At 36.1% G+C, this 22,546-nt stretch overlaps 1 protein-coding gene across 1 annotated transcript in view; it reads right to left on the bottom strand.

Annotated features, from left to right (window-relative positions):
- The window catches only part of arhgap15 (Rho GTPase activating protein 15), a 193,595-nt gene that overhangs the window by 96,833 nt on the left and 74,216 nt on the right, over positions 1-22,546 (bottom strand). The window contains exons 7-8 of the mRNA XM_015358384.2: positions 5,060-5,158; positions 4,739-4,859 (exon numbers count right to left, since the gene is read on the bottom strand). Of these exons, the coding sequence (XP_015213870.2) occupies positions 4,739-4,859; positions 5,060-5,158 (220 nt within the window). The remainder of the gene's footprint in view (positions 1-4,738; positions 4,860-5,059; positions 5,159-22,546) is intronic.

Here is a 22,546-nt window from a genome sequence, read left to right as displayed (position 1 = left end):
ATTTGGTAATGACTAACACATGTATGATAAATTAGAAAAAAATAGAAGAATGTATGTGACATAGTAAAGGGAAAAATAAATCTAATAAAGCTATTAATAGTGTTATTTTCAATCAAATAAAACTTCCAAAAACAAAACAGAAAACTCTAGTTACTCCTGTAGATTCTAATTTGCAAGGATGGATAATAATTCTGCTAATTTTCACACAACTCTCTTTTTCACATAACTTAAATAGAAGCAAATACAAAATGCATCTCATGTCCTTTAGGATAGGGACTTGAAAACATATCTCAGTAACAGGTACAATTAATTGGTGAGCTGCTGCCAAGGAGAGCTGTATAATAGTTAGGGATAACAAATGGGCTGAGGGAGCAAATTGTAAACACAGAGACAATCAGAAGGTAAATGAAGATGTGATTTGAATAATAATCAGAGTAAAACACACAAGTCTGAGGAAAGCAGAGAATGTATCGTCTTGTCATTGCAAATCAAGAAGCAAGGTCTCATGGGAAGGGGATGGAGAGACTTAGAGAGGTCACATACCAAACCTATTCAGGAGGTGCCAGCTCCTCTTCTGGTGTAACTCCAAACTGCAGCCCCAGGCCTATTCAGAAGTACTTCATGACCGGTGAAGAGATACAGAACATTGGTTCTACTGTATATCTTTATTTGTGCTCTGAATTTAATTTGGTAACTAAACGTATGTTCCTTTGGGATCATTCAAGAAATAAGCAGGTCTGATACTGATTCTCTGCTGGTAACCAAACCAGTGCAATGGAAGGAACTGCCCCCTCTTGTGTTTTCCCATTCTGCACATCGTCTCCTGACAGATCTTCTTTTTTTCCAAACTTCACTCATCATACCTGCAGCATCCCCAGCCAAACAGCACGCCAAAATCATCCAAAGTTAAACCTTCAAAAACTGTTCAGTAGTTCACACTACCATGTGTGAAGGAGATCAACTGAAGAATTACATGTTAATGCTATTAATAACTATTTCCATGTATTGCTGTATAGACAGCCAGCAGACCCACTATACAGCAGGTTAGGTGGAGATGTAAGAATTTACTTCTCCTGTTCAATTAGGAGGTAACTTTTGGGAGGCAAGGTTGTACTAGCCCTGTGAACTTAAGCCTGGTCATCATCACCAGTACTCTTACTAATAGTACCATGGAGTCTTTAATGACCTGGTAGTTAGGACTTTGCTGTAAATTCTCATGAAGAGGATAAGACCTCCTACCACACAGTGTTCCCAATCACCATAATGGGACATTGGATTGAACGTCCTGGAGAAGGGGTGAAATGGTGGCTCTGTGGCTAAGGCTCTGCGCCTGTGGCTGGAAGGTTGCTGGTTTGTTTCCCACGGCCGGCAGAAGATTCCTACTCCGTTGGGCCTCTGAGCAAGGCCCTTAACCCCAACTGCTCCATGGGTGCCGTATAAATGGCTGACCCTGTGCTCTGACCCCAAGCTTCTCCATTCCTGTCTGTGTGCGAGAAGACAAATTCTTATGCAAGAAATTGTATATGGCTAATAAAGTGATCTTAGCTTACAGTGAAGATCTCCCATACCAGTACTGAGCAGGCCAGCCTTGCTAAGTGTCTGATCAGGCTACAGGGTGGTAATGCTGATGTATGTTTAATGTTATTTGTAAATGATTATATGATAACATTTTGAGGATATAAAATTTATTAGCTATATGCTAAAATACTAATTTTCAAATTTAATAAATAAAGCAACTTATTCACTGAACAAACCCAGTTCCAGACCAAGTACAGTTCATGGTGTTGGTTTTCTATTGGACAAAGGGAGAAGCATCTGGTACATAACAAGCTTCAGCAAGGCCCTGTGCTGTGTGATTGACAGGTGAGCTAAGGTTTTGATTTATTCTGGATCAAAACATGTTTCTACTGGCCCTTGTCCAGACGACACCTGTAGTGACACATTCCACATTCACAAACACTGTTAAGTACAGCTCTCAGGACTTTTAACCTAATAGCTTCAGCTTATCCTCAGATTAAAGTACTAACTGTTCAGAAGAACTGCAAACCAATAAAAAATTCCAACTGGCATTTACAGCAGCAAGCGATCAAATCTATTATATTGATGTATTTAATTTATTTGAGAAATATATTGTACAAAAAAAGACAACAATGTTGATGATCACTAACTAATGACTGATGAGAACAGGACAATATCAGCAATTTTCATCTTCTGTTTTTTAAAATCATTTTATTGTGTTTTCAAAAATACAGAACAACAAAAGTGACATTTCTCTGTTGACTATGGAAATGATGAAGATGCACATCGATCTTAACACCAAGACTATTGCCATTAATGGCTTTTTTATCAATGGCCCTATCATATAAGCATCATGCAATTTCTCATGATCATTTATATATAGATTTATTTCTATAAATCCAGTATTTTTCCTGTGTATCTCTATGCTGCATTTACAATCTATATCCCTAAAACTTACAAAGATACATTTTTTAAGAAAGCTCAATAGTAGCTCTTAAATAGTGCCTTATTTACAGTATATATTAAAAAACTTCAACATCTGTAAGCTTATCAGATTCGTCTGTAACAATATGTTCACACCAAATGTTCTCTGTATTAAAAAATTGACATGGCGGCCCAGACCATTATCCTCTTAAAATTTCAAAAGCTTTTTTACCCAAAAAGATATTTAATTATTATTGTTCTTCATCTGCTTTCAATGCGATACAACTGACTGTATGATATCATCGTTTACAGCAGGAGCTCTATCCTCCTCCATCATTTCCTGCTTTCTCCTCACTGCTGTGCACACCTGGGCAAGCCACAGTCACATTGTGTTCCTTGTGCTGTACTTTTCAGCTCAGAATTACCCTCTGTTTCCTGCATGAGCCAGTTAATATCTCCATGATGGCCTCCCTCAATGTTTTCTAACTGGGGGGTCAGATGTCACTGATCATAACATTATTGCTTGTGTTGGTATTACTTACATTTGTCTCACCTGCTGAAATATAATCTTGCTATAAGAGAGCTAAAGGGAAGAGTAGATGTGGTCACATCCTTATAGTCGATATGTCTTGATATAACTCTGCTATAGGAACCATTCAGGAGAAAAAAAACACTAAAATATACATTCTACATCTCATTCTAAAGCATATTAGTAATATTGAAAGGAGAAATATATATACAGTATATTGTTTAATCACTGTGGAATCGTACTGTCTTCAATTGTTCTGATATTTTGTATCATATGAAAAGTCTAATGACCTTTTTACATCATGGTTGCTATATTTTTGTTTCTGCACGGCAAGATTTCAGACAGGATTGAGCTGACCCACACCTAATAAAACCGCCAAACATACTTGTGGGTCAGTGATTTCAAGCATTTCATGTGGATTTACATAATAGGCAGAGATTTGCATAATTGTTGCATGACATATGCTGACATGTCACTCATTAGCATATTATCATGTCACTTTTTGGTGAAAAATTAATTGAAGTCAACATTTCTCCCACATTTTATGGGTACAAGTTAATAAATTTCAATATAATGCACAGAACAATAGCTCTTTTAGCTCCTTAGCTCTATTAGCTCCATTGTTTAAGAAGCAAATAATAAACAAGTGCAAACAGGGTCATTGTCTAATTTGTCTAACTAATAATTCTCTCTTTTTAGAATGATCTTCACTCTGCAGCACAATTAAATGTCCGATGCCTGTGATAGCATGAATTCAAATAATGCTGCCGTTTGCTAATGCTCTGGCATTAGTAGCCAGTCATGATTTGGTTGCAAATAGCTTGGTGCAAATAGCTTACAATGCTGCCATTCTTCTGCTTCTTTTATCAGCAAGAGTATTTTTGAAAGGCATGTGTGACAGATTGATTGGTCATTTGAGCTGTTGAAGCAGCACATGTGTGGCTGCTCCATGTGCAGTGCTGCAGGCGCAGTGCCCACCTACCTGTCTCCCTGCAGTATTGCGAGGCCTGTAAACAAGCCCTGGCTAAGCTGCGCTGTTGGTGTGCAGCTGACTAACCCAGCTGCCATTACCTCAAGCCCACGTGGACCTGATTCGTGCGATTGGAGCCAACTCTCATCTGGGTCAAATTCCACAACAACATGTATTTCATGATTTTTACATCTGAAAAATGAGGCACAGTTGTATCCTGGACATAGCTTTTAGTTTCAGTGTGACTTGCTAAAGTATTCTCTAATAAAAAAACTTTTGCAGCAGACATGAGTTAAGCACTAATCTAATATTTCTTCTAGAGCTCAATAGCTTCGGATTAACTTGATCATGTTCGGCTTGAACCAGATCGCCTGAGGAATCGACAGTCTGGCCGTGAGGACGAGGTGCTGCAGGGGCAGGGGTGGGGACAAGGGAGAAGTGCTGAGGCTCCTGGAGCCAGGAACAAACCTGCATTTCTTCTCCGCTGGGTACAGCCCAGTGCTTTCAAGAACCCCAGGAAACAGAGAACTGACCCCCAAAAGAGGAAATGAAAACCTAGTTTTGCATTAAATTTACTCATTATTCAATGCTAAACTTCAGGACACTCTTTACTAATAAGACATTTTAAACTTCCTTATTAAGTGAAAATATCAATGTCAAATTTCTTTTTGGTCTACTTAAAAAACGTTTTTTAGCTTATCTAATAGAATTTTGAACTACCTGTAAAACAGAGTGAAACAAATCGTGTCCAGGTGATACACATGCTCTTGAAATACAGTGTAAATAAATTGACTTACTTAGTGACCTTCTGTGTTCTGGTTTGTGCTCCTTGCTGACGGGTGACTCAGATCCACATCTGTTCAGAAACTCTGTGCTTGAAGATTTACGGATACTAGAGTGCACCTTCCCACTCTTTGACTAGAAAAAGGGATATAAAATAAAAAATGTTTTAAACAAAACGTAAACTTCTCCATAGAAACCGATCACTGAATACACAGACAAGAATGAGGATTACATGTGCAAATGACTAACTGGAAAATAAAAATTTTAGCTCCTACAATTAGCTCAAAATGAAGGTGTATTATAGTCTTTGACTCTTCAATGTCACAAGTACTCACCTCACACTCAATTGCTTTTCCAATCGCGTCATGCCATTTGGAAATTGTGGAGTAACTCTCTGCCTGAAGAAGAAACTCATTGCCAGAGCCAGTTGTTATCTGAAAAACACAGAGTCCTTGACATCTGTTCAATGATCCTAATAAATTGTAAAGAAGTACAACATTTTCCATTTAAAAAATGGAAGGCAAAATCATGTTAGGTATTGAACATTTTAATAATCTAATCTAATTTTATTTATTTTCAAGAAATACACACAATGCACGACCAACACAAACAAGGTTTAGGGAAAAGAGAGATATTTTGGCACAGAAGATTTTGAGAGTGTGGACAGTGAAGGGTCACTATCACATTTCACAGGTATGGTGCTGCAAGACTCTACAGCCCATTGTGTGAAGCCAGATTTTCAAAGTAAGAGAGCCTCAATCAGAAGATCTCCACATTAAATAACATTACAAAAAGATGAATCACATGCTGCCAACATTTCATGGTATTTTAACTGCCTTGATATTAATTTAAAGAGAATGCAATCATTCAGATTTTGATATGTTTTAAGAAGCTAGAAAAAGGTGCCGTTAGCATCAAAACACAACAGAAAGTGGCATTTAATATTGAAGAAATAATCATTATTACAGTTAACCTCCACCAGTGTCAATGGAAAACCCCCTGTAACGAACAGTTCTTTTTTGGACCCTATGCGGACGACACAATCCAGAATTGTGAGAAAACACTGGGGTAAAAGTCATGCAGGAATACGGGGATGAAAACAGGGGGGAGTGTCCATGCAGTGCTGGTGATCCGGGGAGGTGTGGCCGAGGCAAACAATCCGAACAATAAATCCATAGGCAAATCCAAGAAATGGGCAAAAGTCCATGTCCAGGTGATCCATCCAAAACGCGGGATTAAAAACAGGAACCGGGTTGGAACGGTGAGGGGAACAGGAACAGGAACAGACTTAGAAACTTAAAAACGTAATGGAGCCAGGCGCAACCAGGTCCCGGGCTTGCACGATGTGGAAAACAGATGCAGAGCCACGATTGGCGACTGCGTCTGGCTTTTAAAGGGGGACAGGAAAGAGACTGGAACAAGGGGCAGGTGTGGGGAATAGGGCAAACAAGGAAGAGCCAGGGCGCCCTTAAGGAGGAGGGACTACAATCGTGACACCCCCATGTACTCAAAATGAAAGTATGAAAGTCATGCTACGTGCCTGTAGAGTAATGTGCTCCCTTTGTTTTGATGCTGTATTTGTGTGAAATTTCTGAAAGAGGCGCAGAATGATCATCTCTTTCTGCTCTCTATATTTTCTTTGTTTTGTCTTATTTGTATTTTGTATTTATTGTAGTAGAAAAAAAGTGCACCCCAATTTCCTTTTAGATATCTCAAGAGGTGGATTGATAAGTGAAATTATAGAACAGCTGCAGTGTTATAAGACCTCGAACACATACTGCATGTTTTTTAATAGTGTTATTGCAGATTGTTGTTGCTTCCAGATCTTCAGAGTATGATCTTATACTTCAGGAACATGAAAGACTTCTGGCTTGGGTGCAATAAAGGAGAAGAAGAATATTTATTAGGCCACAGGTCTTCACAGAAATCTGTGGAGATATCAGTGTGGCCTGCACTAATAGCATCCCACATCACTGCCTTCCTCCCTCTATCCAAAGCTCCATCTCAACAGCCTGCTTGTGCTTTACTCCCTATCAGGCGTGCGACATGAAATTGGAGTTCCTCTTGTGTGGTAGCACATTATTCACCTCGCAGTGTATGTTCAACAAAACAACAAATACAGTCTCCAGTGTCGGATTTTCAAAAGGAAAACATAATTAGCAAAATATTTGTCATCTAAATATTGAACCTGTTTTGTTTTCTGTCAGGGTGTCTGGCAGTGACAAATGGCATTACTGCACCGCTAGTAAAAACTCTTCTGGAAATAGCGATAGTGAGGTCATCATTGTCACCTAACATTGACTTTAGATTGAGACACACTACTATTTACCAGCGAAAAAAAAACAACTTCAGTGCAAATGATCATTCTCATGCTATTAACACAGCAAATGCACAATATTTTGCTATTAATAAGGTTACTTCAATGATGGTTATAATACAGCCAAAGGCGTTTTGTTAAGTTTAAAGCCTTAAATTCATTTCTCATTATAAGGTTACTTCTCACATGAGGCTGCATACCTTGGTAACGCCACTGGATTAAACTGCGTTATAATCGCCTCATTATGAAAGAAAAATGTCTGGCTGCTAAAAGCTGAACTCTAATGATGGTGGAATGAATTTCCAAATGTGTCCACTTTAACTCATTTGAAATTATGTAATTATTAGAGATATAACCATTCAAACTGAATGCACACTAGTCTGTTTTTCATATGTGTTAATGCCATTGGCATAGTTTTGCTTTTAGAGACTGACTGCATCTAGATCAAAGGCTAGCTTCTGGTCCTCTGTTGCCATGAATTCTTTCCAGCTTCCTTCTAACCTCTGATACAGACCTAATGAATTATCTGATTGAGTTACATATTTCATCCAATTTAAGGCCTTTAAAGGTCTCCATTAGCTGATTATATTGAGTGGACATAGAAATGTTTGAGATTATAATAGTTGCGCAAAGCTACAGAGCTTCGTTATGCCTTTTTATTCATCTGATTTCATGGTATGAATAAACACGAGGCAGTAGGATACACAAATCTAATGCCACTCTGTTCTCTTTGCTGAATCCAGTTTACAAGCCTAATTTCTAAAAGGAAATAACCCCTGATGAGCCAGAGAATGTGAAAATGCAGAACTAAAGGGCACCCGCAGCATTCCCATGGCTCATAGTGAATATTTGCTCTTAAACACCATAAACCTGAAAAGTGTTCTCAGTAATATACATGGAGTTTATAACAGGAGTTCAGGAGGAAGGTTAAGTGTCCTAATCTCTCTTCTGCTTGCCTTGTATATACAGTAAGCCTCACACTAGGGCTTCCCTTCCTGTATCTATCCTGCATCCCTCCTGCCTTCCCTTCTCTTTTGCAGCAGCTCCCTCATTCCTTGTAATAGTGAGGGAGATTTGACAGCCTTTCTTCACGGCCAGGCTAATGTGTACAATAAGTAGTCTACCTGTCTAAGTGCTCCATGCTTTATTGATAATGTTTTTACACAGAATTCAAAACATATACACATATAGACATACTGTAATGCAAAACCACAATGTTATAAAAGAGTAATATGATATGTATAATAATATGTTAAAGTAAAAACATTGACAAGATTGTCTTCTAATTTGAAAATCTGACAACTCTGTCCTTCCCCTGGTGATGTGTCATCACTGGTCTGCTGTACAGGTGAAAGAAAACTGAACCTTTTCCAAATCCCTTGCAAAACACAATTGTATGTCTGTTTTACACTGCACTGCACTACAACTGCACTGCCATATTGGTAGCCCCTAATAACAGCGAAAGAGCTGTCTGTGGCTGCTCCATGCACAGTACATGAAACGGAGTTAAAAGCCTGTTTAGACGGTTCTGGTTTCTAATGCTGTGAAACACCCAGAACTAATTAAACTTCAGATTCCTAGAATTCAATGCAACTGCTAACTCCTAAAAAAAACATAATCATGAAAGGTCCTTCTAATATACGTAACATATAATAATAACTCCTTACACTTTGAAGCGCTTTTATGGATATTTCACTCAAAGCACTTTCCAGGTAATGGGGACTCTCCTCCACCACCGCCAGTGTGGAGCCCCAGCTGGATGATGCGACAGCAGCTATAGTGCTCCGGCACACTCACCACACACCAGCTCTCAGTGGGGGAAATTTGGCCATGATGCCAGGGTAATACCTCTACTCTTTTCAAGAAACACCCTAAAAGTTTTAAGGATCACAGAGAGTCAGGACCTCGGTTTAAAGTCTCATCTGATGGTTGGTGCCTCTTTTTACAGTATAGAGTCCCTGTCACTATACTGGGGCATTAGGACCTACACAGACCACAGGGTGAGCACCCCCCACTGGCCCCACTAACACCTCTTCCAGCAGCAACTTTAGCTTTCCCAGTAGGTCACCCATCCAGGCACTGGCCAGACTCACACCTGCTGAGCTTTAATGGGTTGTTATCGATTTGCAGGGTGATATGGCTGTCGGCACATAAATACATAAGTGTATACAGGCAAAAATGGTAAGTTGTGCAAATTACCTGCATTGAATTTTGGTTTACATGGTCTATACAATTGACCTTTTATAGATGGATAATCACTATGAAAACAGAATATACTGTACAGTACAGTAGAGTACTGTTAGTTCTACCCAGCCTGCACCAAAATGATGTGCTACTGCTTCTGTGCTCCTTGTACTTTTTCTTCTTAATTAATATTAGTTAATAAACTGATGCATTGTTGAAATACAGTTATATCTATATACTGTACTATGTACGGTATGTACATTGTTACACATGGCACTTTCCACTCAGTCATATCACTACTTAGTCACTTCACTGCTGCCTTCTAGTCCAGTTAAATAGTGTCATGTAGTGAACTGGTTTTGATCATACCACTGTGACAATAAAAAGAGAATGACAAAAAATATATATGAAATCTGGAACTGCCAAAAATGAATATTAGTGCATCCATGAACCTCTGTTAGTGCTACTAGTTCTGGAGCTTTGCAGGTCAGTTTGTCTGCTGAATTTGAGAAAAGAAAACATGAGGTATAATACTAAAGTATTGTGCTGCTGTCTTACAAATGACAAAGAATTATGTACTTTACAGTACAGTATGTACCAATGTCAGTTACCAGTACTTATCTCAGTAATGAACAACATGGAATTTTAGAATGGCACGACATCTTTAATGCCTATGGGATGTAACAGTCAATTTCTTCAAAATGTAGAATTTCATAATACCAATACTGATATTAATAATGCTAATTGATTGTACTACTAATAATAATACACTTCCTAGCCCATTCTCTCAAAATACTGCTTAACCAAAGCAGTGTTTGAAAGGCTGCTGCTGCTCTCTACAGTTGAAAAATGTCTCTTATACCCATTCTCAGTCTTCTCTCTCTCCCTGTGCCCTGTCCCCATTTAGAAATCAGTAAAATTAAGTTACTCTACTACAGTCAGTGGCAGTGAAACACTTCCATTGGCTTTAGCTAGTAAATCTTACTTGAAAAAAGAATATTTCTCAATGTTCATATACTTCCTGCTTGATAAATGAGTCTTGGACAGGATTTCAAAACCATAATTGTACTTTAGACCATCAAATGTAAATACCACAGGGAAAACGCATTAATTATCAAGAATTTAAGCTACTAAATGTACAGGAGGAACACTTTATGACCATAATCTTAATAACTCTAAAGCTAATGATCTTTACAGAGAAATTTATCCTTTTTGTATACTGCTTTTTCTCACCATTAGTCTTTAAACACCCTTTGTTACTAATCGTTTTCAGTATTTTTGTGAAATTGCACATGGTGCTTTATTTTTAAAGGATCAAGAAGTCAAAGGCAGTTTCTTGGATCCTGCAAAATAAAGTCAGGAGAATGGAAAACTGAATGCCAGAATTGTGAAGGATTTCAAAATATTTAGAAGAACATATTCAGGTTTCACTACAGAATCACAGGAGACATACAGTACTACATCGTTTATTCACCTACACAGGCTCATTGAATGACTTGATTTTAACTGCTAGTAACATAATATTGTAGATACTGATACTTTAAGAATAATAAGGCAAGATGTTTTACTATGTTTTGAATTTTCAGAATTAAACAACAGAGATAAGAGTCCTGGACAAGTCCTGGACAAAACTGACTTCCTCAAATCCACTTTTGAACAAAATATACTGTACAGTATGTTCCCCTTTATTACTCTAAAAATAGCTTAGAGTAGAAAAAATATGTATATACAATACTATGGTGTCTTTTCTGATTTCTTCCTTAAAATTTCTACAATTATTTTGACAGAATTGCAAACAAAATTCAAAATTAATTCTAGAAGGAGGACCTGCGTGGGTCCCGTTGCTGCTTTGTTTTTAGCAGGATGACAAAGAAAAACAGAAACTGTATTCTGACTGGAGTACATGTATCTCCTTAGGATCAAATCATTGGTCAGCTTCAACACAGTACAAGCTCCCAACCCTGCCTCTGGATAAAACATGTAAAAGTTTTACATAAAAAGACAGAAAAATAAAATGTTCCATTTCATAATATATTTATTCTTTACCAACACTCAAACCTTCCAGCAATTTATGTGAAAACTTTTGCTTGGATGTAACGGACCTTGCTTATTTCATTTCCAGATGTCATTAGTTGTTAAGTAATTTCTTTGAAATTACACATAAACACAAAGAATAGTTTTAGGCACAATTCGTGTCTACATGCATTTGTGATCCCATATTTTTTTTTATGATATTAAAACAAGCATGTTTTTTCTGGATTGATGCCTTTCCTGGAGGTACCCTCGCAAGCAATGATAACAGGGCTAGGGGAGTCCTGTGTAGTGGGTGTCACTTGAGAGTGAGTTGTGTTTAAACTGGCAAAACGCGCACATTCCTGCACTTTATCAGTGAGAGCATACAGATTATGACCAGTGGTGCCCTTTCCTGATCACATAGCAGTCTACTGTAGCTCCTCAATATATATTTTACCTACAATTACAGGAAAAAAGACACAGTCACGCATATCTTTGTATCCTTGCACTGCTATTTCACCATGTATCTGTGCCAAATACTTCATTAATTCCTTAAAGGCGAAGTCATCTAATATGTGCAAAATATTAATCCATTAAACATAATTATTCAGTGATCAAATTCAAACGAAGAAAAATAAAGGTCCTTATATGTGCGATGAGGTTCAGTTTCATACCAGAGAGGCGTAATGAAAATATTTCATAGTTATCCCCAGGGTGAAACTCCTACTGTAATAGAATTTTAACCAAAAAGAAGCATTTTCTGTGGCTTGTATTTCATTAAGTGATAAAATATCTATAATGTGGGTAAAATCAAGGGTATTTCTTAGTGTTCAAATCATTATCCCAACAGAAAACAGTTTCTCAGTGCTACTCTCTTAGAGCATAGTGGGATACACTTACATGGTTTGTGGTTCTACAATTTAAAAGCAAAATAATGCATTAAAAATCTAATTTTAAGATTTTTGGACAATAAGTCACATTGTAGTCTTTTTCAATACAGCACAATTACAACATTTATAAAAGGTCCTCCATAATGCCATCTAAATATATGTATATACTTCTGTTTAGACTCAGTACTTTTAATTTGGAAAACTTAAATTGATTATATTATATATTATTCTACATTCAATAATATTTTAATAAAATATCATTATGATAATTATTCAAAACAAATGTCAATGCAGAAATTAAAATACATCTGGGATTTCCAATTACAAATCTTGATGCAAAATATTAAATGTTCTTAATAAGCATGGCAACATAATATTTCAAGATCTAGAAAACAACAAGTTCAAGATCAGTTTACATTCTTAAATTTATCTGACGACAAAGGGAGTTTTAAAATAGAACCAGTAAAGCAGTCTTATTGCATATGATTTTTTTTTAATTTACTTAACATTTTAGATAAAATCAGGAATGCACATTATAGTCATGAATTACACCAGTTTTAGTTGTGATTAGTAATTTCCAGCTGCAAATTTTGAAAGTAATAATTGCTTTTGGACAAAAAAGTAATAGTAGAAAAATACAAATTTAATGTCTCAAAGAGTCACTTTGTTTGTGTCTCAATATGGTTGACAGTACTGTATATTACAATGTTTTACCCCTTACATCAAAACAAATATTTTAAAAAATAAAACTGAACAGTGAATACATTGAAATAATATACTTTGATACTATGATTGGAGGCTATTTGTGATCATTTGTTGTAATTGTGCCTAAACTGCTCTGCATATTTCCCTTCGATGGTTGTGTGAAATGAAGACATTATAGAGCAAACTACCCTTCATTAGGGGTGTCTTCCTCCTGACACTATGGCTATGGCTCTCACTCCCAGCACTGATACATTGGGAGTGCTCATACATTTAACATTAAGGCTTAATTAGGATTATTAAGGACGGAACAGATTTAGTTAAATGCTGTGTGATTTTAATATCAGTTTAAAAATTCTGTCCTTAGAAAATTTCAATTGACTTTTCTGCAGCACAGATTGGAGCAGTGACAGTAAATCTGGTGGTATTGTTAGAACTGTGGCGTTCTGCTATTTGGCTTGGTGCAACTCAATCTGTGACATGTTTGTGCATACTTGCTTTTGTGCTGTCTGGGCGACATATGGAAGTAAAAAATGTTGAAACCATTGAAATAGCATATATGGCACTTTCGTACATTCATTAATTAAGAGATTTCCTTTTTCATTTAAATTAAAGGCCATCCTTACTGCAAGGTATTTTTTTTATTAGAAATAACACATTTTAACCTTTTCAGTCCCAATCTTGTACGGTTACAATGTCTTGCATATCCCATGGTCATTTGTTTCCTAAAAAATAATATACTGTATAAATATGTAAAGTATTATTAAAAAATTAATATATTTGATTGGCACAATTGCTATGCATTGGCATTAACACCTTCTAGAGTAGACAGTACAGGGATGGGAGATCTCTTAAAAAGCCCGGGTAGCTGATGATGCTCTTACACTACCCTGCAGGGGGCTCTCTCCCTAGTGGCCACAATTTCCAAATTGGTGCCCCAGCATGGTGCTCTGGGACACTGTGCCACAGGAGATGTTTTCTATCAGATGACACCTGAAAACAAGGTAAGAGCAAGAGTAGGAGTGTTAAAACCTCAGTGACCTGGCTAAATTCACCTTTACTTAATTTCTCACTTTTCCATCCGATCTTGTCCTTGAGGGTTCATTAAAATGATATAACTTTTATATTTCAAGTGATACATTAAATTTTAATGTATTTACTGAATTTCACATTTTAAACTGGAGTTTAATACTGGAACAATTCTGGCTAACACTACCGGCTACTGCAGTAACAACAATAATAATGGTGATTATTAATAATAATGATGATTTGACAACTTTATCTAAATTCATGTCACATTCGATATCACCGAGTAACAGTAAGGACAAACACAAGGCCCGGTGCCATTTTCAATTTCAACATAGGAACCAAAAATAAATATTGTATAGGCATTGAACCCCAGCAGAGTTTTGGTATTTGTTGCTATTTGCCAGATACAGTCACATGAGATAAATGACTGAACAGTCTAGTCTCAGCTGATGTCCTCCGTCTCATTTTAGAGCTGGAGAACAATCCCAATCACTTTTGTGTGACATTCCTCAGAAGAAACATACAGTAGCAACTCCAAGTTTTAATGTAGTTTCATGTATACAGTATCACAAAGTGACATACTGTAGTGTTTAAATTTGACTTTCTGTTTAAACCGATTACCTATATTATAGAACACACATCAGTCTTGTGGGCTCATTGAGACCTGCTTTCTTGTGAAAATAATGACCAGGAATGTATAAGTTATGACTGTTGAGAGCCCAGTTAGCTTTTTCTGTGCCAATCAGCACTACTCAGATGCACTATTGTGCCTGAGTCATGAGGAAAGCACTTTATAGAAAATGAGTACAAATGCTCTGCAGTGCCAATACCATTTCACACAAATTGAGAATTGCTTCATTTCAGTTGATGCTCTTCCAGAAAGTGCAATGTATTTTTAAACATTTAAAGGCATTTAGTATTTTAGCATGATAGCTACATTAGATAATTCATGTCTGTTCAAAATAGCTACATTTGAACATCTTGTACTTAAAACAATACAATCAAGACCACCAGTGATATTGGCTCAACTGTATACAATTCTGTTTGTGTGTGGGTGTGTGTTAAAATCTGAAGGTTTCAGCTATGGTGTTTTAGTTGTGCTTCAGTCATCTTACAATCAGTTGCACTAGAGAACATATAAAGATTTTAATATCCAGGAATAAAACATAATTCATATTTTCTCTGCTTGATATATGTATTGCATTTTGAGTACAGTTAATCACGTAGGTCAAGACTTCAAAGTGAACATCTGTTGAGCATATTGGCTCTGAAAGCTGCTTTAAAAATGGCAGTGAAAATTAATATACATTCTGTTTCTTTTGTTTATTTCTCATCATTTTTAAATTGAAAATAAAGAATAATGTTCAATCAGGAAAGAAAACTAGATTCAGTGAACATATGCACACAAAAAGTCTGCTCTATCGGGTTTACAGAATGTTTAAATTAATACTATTACTGTATATACAAAATAGCAAAGGTTGTCTTACGGTTCTGAAATTTTAGCATAAGTAATATTTCTATCTCTCTACACCAGCAAAGGTGAGAACTAATTTGTTTTTAATGTTCAAAGTGTCACTGAATCATTTTTCTTGTATATCATTAGGATAGCCTAAAGGAGGATGGTTTGCCCAAAACCTCTATGATTCATATGAAAACAGTTTGATGGGCTAAATATATTTGCAGGAAAGTAAGGAGAAGAGTACTGTATAACTGAAAGCAAGTAGCCTGCTGATAATGTGTGATTGATAATGTGTTAGTATTTGTTTTATAACAATATTGCAATCACTTCAAGGAAAAGCTTCTAACAGCACAACTCTTTAGAGTTCTTATTGTGGAGCCTAACAGGCCCTCTGACAGCTGGAGGACTAAATTGCATACAGTACAAGTAGTCAACAGGTGAAAACCAATGAAGTAAAATGGTTACTGTACAGTATAACACTAATTATCCGAATACTGTCTGATATGGTGTTTTTACTTTACTTTTTTACTTGAACTGATTTTATATAGAGAAGGGTCTCAACATTTACATGGGTTCTCTGCAGAGAATAACCTAATCAGCTCTACCCCTATACAGTACATTACAGTCGTGTAGCGCTACAGTATTTAGAATGTATGGTTAAAAGATGTAAGTAACCTCCCTTATACAATTATTAAAGTTAGACATACTGTACATGGTACACTGCACATGAATTTAATATATATATATACAGTATAAAGTATATGCATATATTCCTTAGACTGCTTACAGTTGTTTTACTGAGAAACAGTTTTCAATACTGTCCTCATCACATTAAAATAAGATCTCCTTAAAAAAACAATTACATGAACAAAATCTGATAATGGAATTAAATTAAAAACATTTTAAATTTAGTTTCAATTGTCATTTATTGCTACATATTTTATATCAATTTAATATAAATGGTGTGTATGTTGAATCCCAGTCCTCCCCAGTGATATTCCACAGAACCTAGAGCAGTAATGCAATTAAAATATGACCAGAAAATATATTGAATCTGTTGATTCCTAAAATATACAAAAAACATACACAAAGTACATATACTCGTGAGTGCTTTTATGTGTAGCTATTAGGGACAAATGCAAAACAGTTATGTTTTACAATTTATTCTAACTGCATTGACATTCAATACCCTGGTCCAGATATAACTTTTCAAACCACTAAAGCTCTTACAATTAATTCTACATATTGCAAAATGGAATGGCAAAATGTACTGATGTGGTAAGATGTAGAATGAGTTTGTTTCAGTCTTGCATGTCAAGTCCTTCTGTTGACATACAAATCCAAAATGATTTCATATTTGAAAAATATTCAGGCAGCTGGCGTTCCCATATCCACGGAGTGAATTGGCCGTTTATGTACTGTAACTCTATCTGCACAGCACCTGGGCATCTCATGTGTCAGGTGGCACCTTTGACTGAAGCAAAAAAAAACAGTGTGAGAGAGCTAGTGAAAGGATATCATGCCTTTATCTTCTCTGCTTTTTAAAATATGTTAACACCTGTCGTGCTAAAATTCCTGTCAGTGGGATTCCAAATCACCCCAAGAGAGTTCTTCTTGCCAAGTGAGTAGTACCAGCCTGAGAAACAGAAGACAATGTGAGAAGGTCCTGCTGCCTTCTCCGCCTGCACACCACTGACTCAGTCCCAGTTCAGCTGTTTGTTCAGTAAGAGCTGTAATTCAAGCCAGGCACGTACATCTCTCACTCTTCTGCAGCCTCACACTTCTGCTAACTGGCTGGGTTACTCTAGCCAGGTCAGAGACACAATTCTGCCTACAACATGGCACCTTCTCATCAGAGTTTAGTATTTCTGGTTCAGGTTTTTAATTTTTATCATGTTTTAGATATAATACTATGTTTCTGAACATTTTCCCTCCTTTCTAAATCAAGAAAGGCTAAAAAATGTATTAAGATATCCAGACATTTGTAAGGGAGACCAAACCAGATGCTTTTGTACAGCACTCCCAACTATAGACATAGTCTAATTGCCTGTGCATTCTCTGAATTATTAGATCACAGAAAAATATATGTAAGATCCATGAAAAAAATAACTTGGAACCAAAATATATTGTTTCATGTTACCATAAAATCTAAAGGTATACAGTATCTTGAAGATGACAAATACAGCAGTGGGGTTTGTTACTGATGATGTTTTTTCTCCAAGGCAAACTGAAAACATCTGATCTGTACAGAGAAACACAACTCTCATAGCCTACACATGGTAGACAAAGAAGCTCTAATACAATACTAATAAAGATAGTGGCAGTAATACACAGTACCTTAATGACAACTTGCAACATTAAATTATAAAGTACGTATGTATAAAGTAAGTATCACCCTCTGTTTTCTTGCCTTGCCATAGCACCTACTGTATGACAATTTCTCTTTCTGCTCAACTCTATCATGAAATGTCCTACCCAGGGAAAGGATATTCCCCAAAACAATTTTCATCTGAATTACAGGTTTATAATAAAATACATAGCACACCCATTCTTACAGTAGGAATACACCTTTACATACAGAAGAAACACTGTATATACACCTCTATTTTCCTAACACCAGAAATGGCAAGCTTGAAGAAAATAAACATTTGGACACAAAGCAAACTTTGTTAGAAGTGCTAAATAAATGGAGTTAACATGGAAGTTTATGAGACAACAAGCACTCCCTTTCCACCAATCACCTACTACTAAATCACTATAAGCACACGTCAGGGTTTCCTCTCTGTGGCTCTCACTGCTCAGACATCGTTCCCACTCCAACAGCACTGCGCTGGCCCCTGGGGTCACTGCCACTGTGACCAGGTGTCACCCCTTTGGCTAATGGGTAAAAGCCAAAGCCATTTTTAACACTTTTATTCAAGACATGGCTTGTCTGAAATCCCCGAAAGACGATTAAAAAAAGCCTCAATACAAAAATTCTGCATACAGACCCAAAGGTCTTTTTGTGCCAAAAAACAGAAAAACTAACGAAGAATTTCTTTAACAAAGTTGCTTTAATCCACTTTTAAAGACAGCTGTGGAACACACAGTGAATCTCTTCCAGGGCTGAAAACAGCAAAGTAAAGGTAAAACTGTAAGGGTAAAAGTTAGACATCTAGCTTTGAATAATTATTGTAAACCAGTTACATTTCTTCCTGTTCAGCACATACACAACACTGTAGACCTCAAGTCAGCTTTACTTCCCTCCACAAACCTTACCTGAATTGAGCAAAAAGTGTAATATATTAACCAAACACAAACAATCTCACCCCATTTCCTTAAAATAAAAGAGAATACACGCGTGAACCAGATTTCTAACTGACAAAAAAATCATAAATCACAAATATAAATTTGTTTTATTTTTTTCTCAAAACAAATGTTGAATAGCCCTCCGTATAGATTCTACTGTCGCTCTGGGAGAATATCAAAATATCAAAATCAGTCAAATAGCCATTGAATCCACCATTGCTGTACAATAAAAATAGCACCCATGTTGAATGTAGAATAAGTGACACTCAGTTTCTCAGAGCAATGAGATGAGCAGCTACTGAGAAGCTGAGAGAAAAAACATTCAAATATTGTAAAATGTGATTCTGATGTAAGAACAGTTTAACATTCATTAATGCATTTTTAACTGTATGTACAGTACAACTGTAATGTAAAACAAATACTGTATAAGGACAATCAAAACTATCTTGTGCTGTTCACTTCCTAAATTATTTGACTCATTAAAACAAAAAATAATAATAAAAAAAATCATAGCATAAAAAAATTGTATATTTAATTTCTAGTCTTTATTTTAAATGTACAGTATACTGTACATTAATATTTAAGTACACAGAATATTGCAAAGATGAATACTATTTGTGCCTAAAAATTAGCATTTTACTGTTAAATTAAACATCAATTATACAGCTTCATAAAGGAACAATATAACTTTGAAGATTTTTAAATGGCCAAGATAATTATTTCCAATTAGCAACAAAATTCCTACAGTGATGTATCAAACCTTTTAATATCACAGAGCAGTTTTTAATAAGCTTGCAAACTTAGTTAAGGGTTGTTATTGTGTTTTTCAACAACATACACAGGAAATTAATTGGTTGCAATTTTTTTTGGAGGTTCTCTTTACTATTTTTAAGATTTAAAAATTAAGAAGAGTGTTCCCATTACGTTACAGATTTTATGAGAAAAGCACTGACGTTTAAGTGTGCAATACTGTGGGGGTTTTTAAACAGGTCCAATACTGGGCCAGTCAAACCACAGAGACCATAGATGCATCTGCAGCAGTGGAATCATGAATCCAGAAATTGCTTTTGAAACATAACTATTGTAGTATATGTAGTGTATAGAAAAAAGAAGGTATGAAACTAAGATCAAATTTGATATAATACGTATTTTACTTCTATTCGGTCCATTAAGTATGTTTTTATGATAAGCAATGAGAAGAATATGATATTTACCACAAGGAGATTGTTTGCTACAGGTAATTACAGTTAAAGACTGTAATTAATGGGCTGCCTAGATAGTATAATTGAAACATGTTTAGTTAGTCTTGTCCGTTTTTGAGTCAGTATTCAGTTAGTAATCCTTATTTTTCTGGACAGTGAAAGACACAAGGTAGGGGATTACATGTGGACACTGGATCTTAAGAATAAACACACACACAGTTGTTTGCAATTAACTTTGCCAAAACCAGATCTGTTCAAGCAGGCACTGAAGTGGTCCCAACTTCAGGCTTTCATAGGAATGTTCTGGCTAGTTTTAAACTGTCTTTCAAAGCAAAGGCCTCTTGTACTTACTTGCTGACAACCAGTAGCTGTTTGCCTCTCTTTATTAGAAATGCAGGGCAATATTATCTTTTGCATTATGAACTCGGTCTGGGTTGAGACAACCCAAGTTCGTTCGCCATGACAATTTAAGGATGCTGTTGGATGGGAGCTGAAATCCAGATCAGGAAACAGATCTAGAAAATGCTAAGCAATTCGCTATCCATCTCACTTTTACTAAAGAGCCAAGCACTGGCCTGCTGGCTGTCAGAAGCTGTCTAAACAACACCAAAACTCACAGGATGTGAAAGTCCTGCAAGCCATCAAAGCCTTTTAGAGCTTGAAGATTTCCAAGAGAGCCAGATTAAGACTTGCACATGTCCTCACACACTCATCTAAACCCAGCTGAGTGTTAAATGAAAGGGGCTAAGCCCATCCTGAGGTCTAGCATGAGGTACAATACTGTAAGCAGGCTTAGAAACAGGCTCAACTGATGCATTCGCATTGCAAAGCTTCTGTAATTATTATGGCTCTTAATGATCAGAATCCCTACTATTCAGATCAACATCACAAAAGCATTATTTTTATTTTTAATAATGATTACAATTAGTAGAAACTGTAGTACATTTTTTAATTGTAGAGGGCAAATAAGTGCCAATCAGAGAGTTTTAACATACCAGTGATGTACAGAAAAAAATAAAAAGTTCCTTTTAGGCAACAACAAAATGATCAAGGTAATAATTTAAAAAAATGATTGAAGATTACACAGCTTCACATGCACAGTTTCCTTGTGTTAGAGGGGATGTAGTTTTTTTTTATTTTATTGTTTAACTTAAACATGTTTTTTAAGAAAATGCTTGGACTATTGAATAGTTTTATATAAAGTATGATACAGTTTTACAGTTTCAAACCTGTTGAAGAGCATAAAACAGTCAAATCTTGGAATATATTGAAGTAATATTTAACAAACTACTAAAATAAAATGAAAAATAAAACCTATAAAAAGTTTTTTTTACCTAACATCATCCTAAATTGCACTTTATAATAAGAACAATAACCAAGTGCTTGAACTAAAATAACTGTTCACAATATATACTGTACCTTTAATAGAAATGATAGTTTAGGTGTAATTTCAGATGCATAAATGATTTGCATTTGTGAGCTGTTTGAATCTATAGTCTTCATGATTATAAATCACAAACACAACCCTTTAGTTTGGTTAAAGAGATTTACAGTGGAGTTCTATCATTGTCAGAGAAAGGCCTTCAAATTGGAAAGGTATACAATGTAATACAGTACACAACATATTTCACCAGGGTTAAGTCTACTGGTTTAGCCAAAGAAGCTCATTTTAAAGTTGTAATCTCTAAGGAAATCTGCTGTTCTAGGTCTAAATCCCTTCCTCAGCTTGATGATTAACAACTATATATTTTTTAAAGCACTGAATTAATGTGGAATACAGTTTAAGCGGCTTTGTAGAGTAAAGGCTCACATAGTAAAATACTTATTTTTTTCTTTTGGGAATAGGAGGCACACATCACTGGATATTAAGACAGGAAATCCAAGTAGTGCAGTCCTTCAGAAAGGTTAATTGTAACTCAAATACCATTCATAAGTGGTTTTCCAAAATTCAATAAATATGCAATTTAAGTTTTTGTATAGAAGAAAAGCACTTTAGTGATGTTACTACACCCAGGTACTGTACATCAGTCTATGCTTTAACAGGAACTTAAAAACAGTTATTTCTACATTTTTGCGTTTTGTTTAATTTTCATTTCTTTTGCTTGTGTTCTTCCTATACAAATGTGTTGTGCATTCATTGATAAAAAGGCTTACAAATTTGGACACATGTCTTGAAGTAAATAATGCAGTAGACACAAACGAGAGCATTTGGTTTAGTTTTTCTCAAAGTAACAAAATCAAGTGAAGAAACCCAGCTAAAATAAATAAATAAATAAATCAGGAAGCCATGAAGCCAAATTAATTTTAGACTGTGTTGCATGTCTTCATCGTTTCAGCACTAATTAAATCTCAGACTCACAGGTGATGTCCTCTCACAGCCTCTTCCCATGTGTTCCCATTGGGCCCATAAACCAGGCCTCCCTATGAGGCCTGTTAGAGCAGATCAGGTGGTAATATGGAGGGACAGATGAGCCTTTGCTGACAGATGGTGGGATGACCTGGAAAACCTGCCCTCCTTTCTGGGATCAGGCAGCAGCTGACAGGTATTATTCCATAAAATAAAGTCTGAAAGGAATTGCTGGAGTTCCCGCATTAATCTGGGGCTGCAACCAGCCATGTAACATTGATGTCAGAGCAAATCTGTCTCTGTGTAAGAAGAGAGAAAGTGCTTTTTGATGAAGCTGTTCATAAATTTTAATATAATACGTCTGTTAGTAAGAGAGATGGTCTCCCAGCTC

Source organism: Lepisosteus oculatus, chromosome 12 (assembly GCF_040954835.1).
Source record: "Lepisosteus oculatus isolate fLepOcu1 chromosome 12, fLepOcu1.hap2, whole genome shotgun sequence".
Taxonomy (NCBI): Eukaryota; Metazoa; Chordata; class Actinopteri; order Semionotiformes; family Lepisosteidae; genus Lepisosteus; species Lepisosteus oculatus.
Note: the sequence above shows the minus strand (reverse complement) of the source record. Positions and strands in the feature narration are given on the sequence as shown.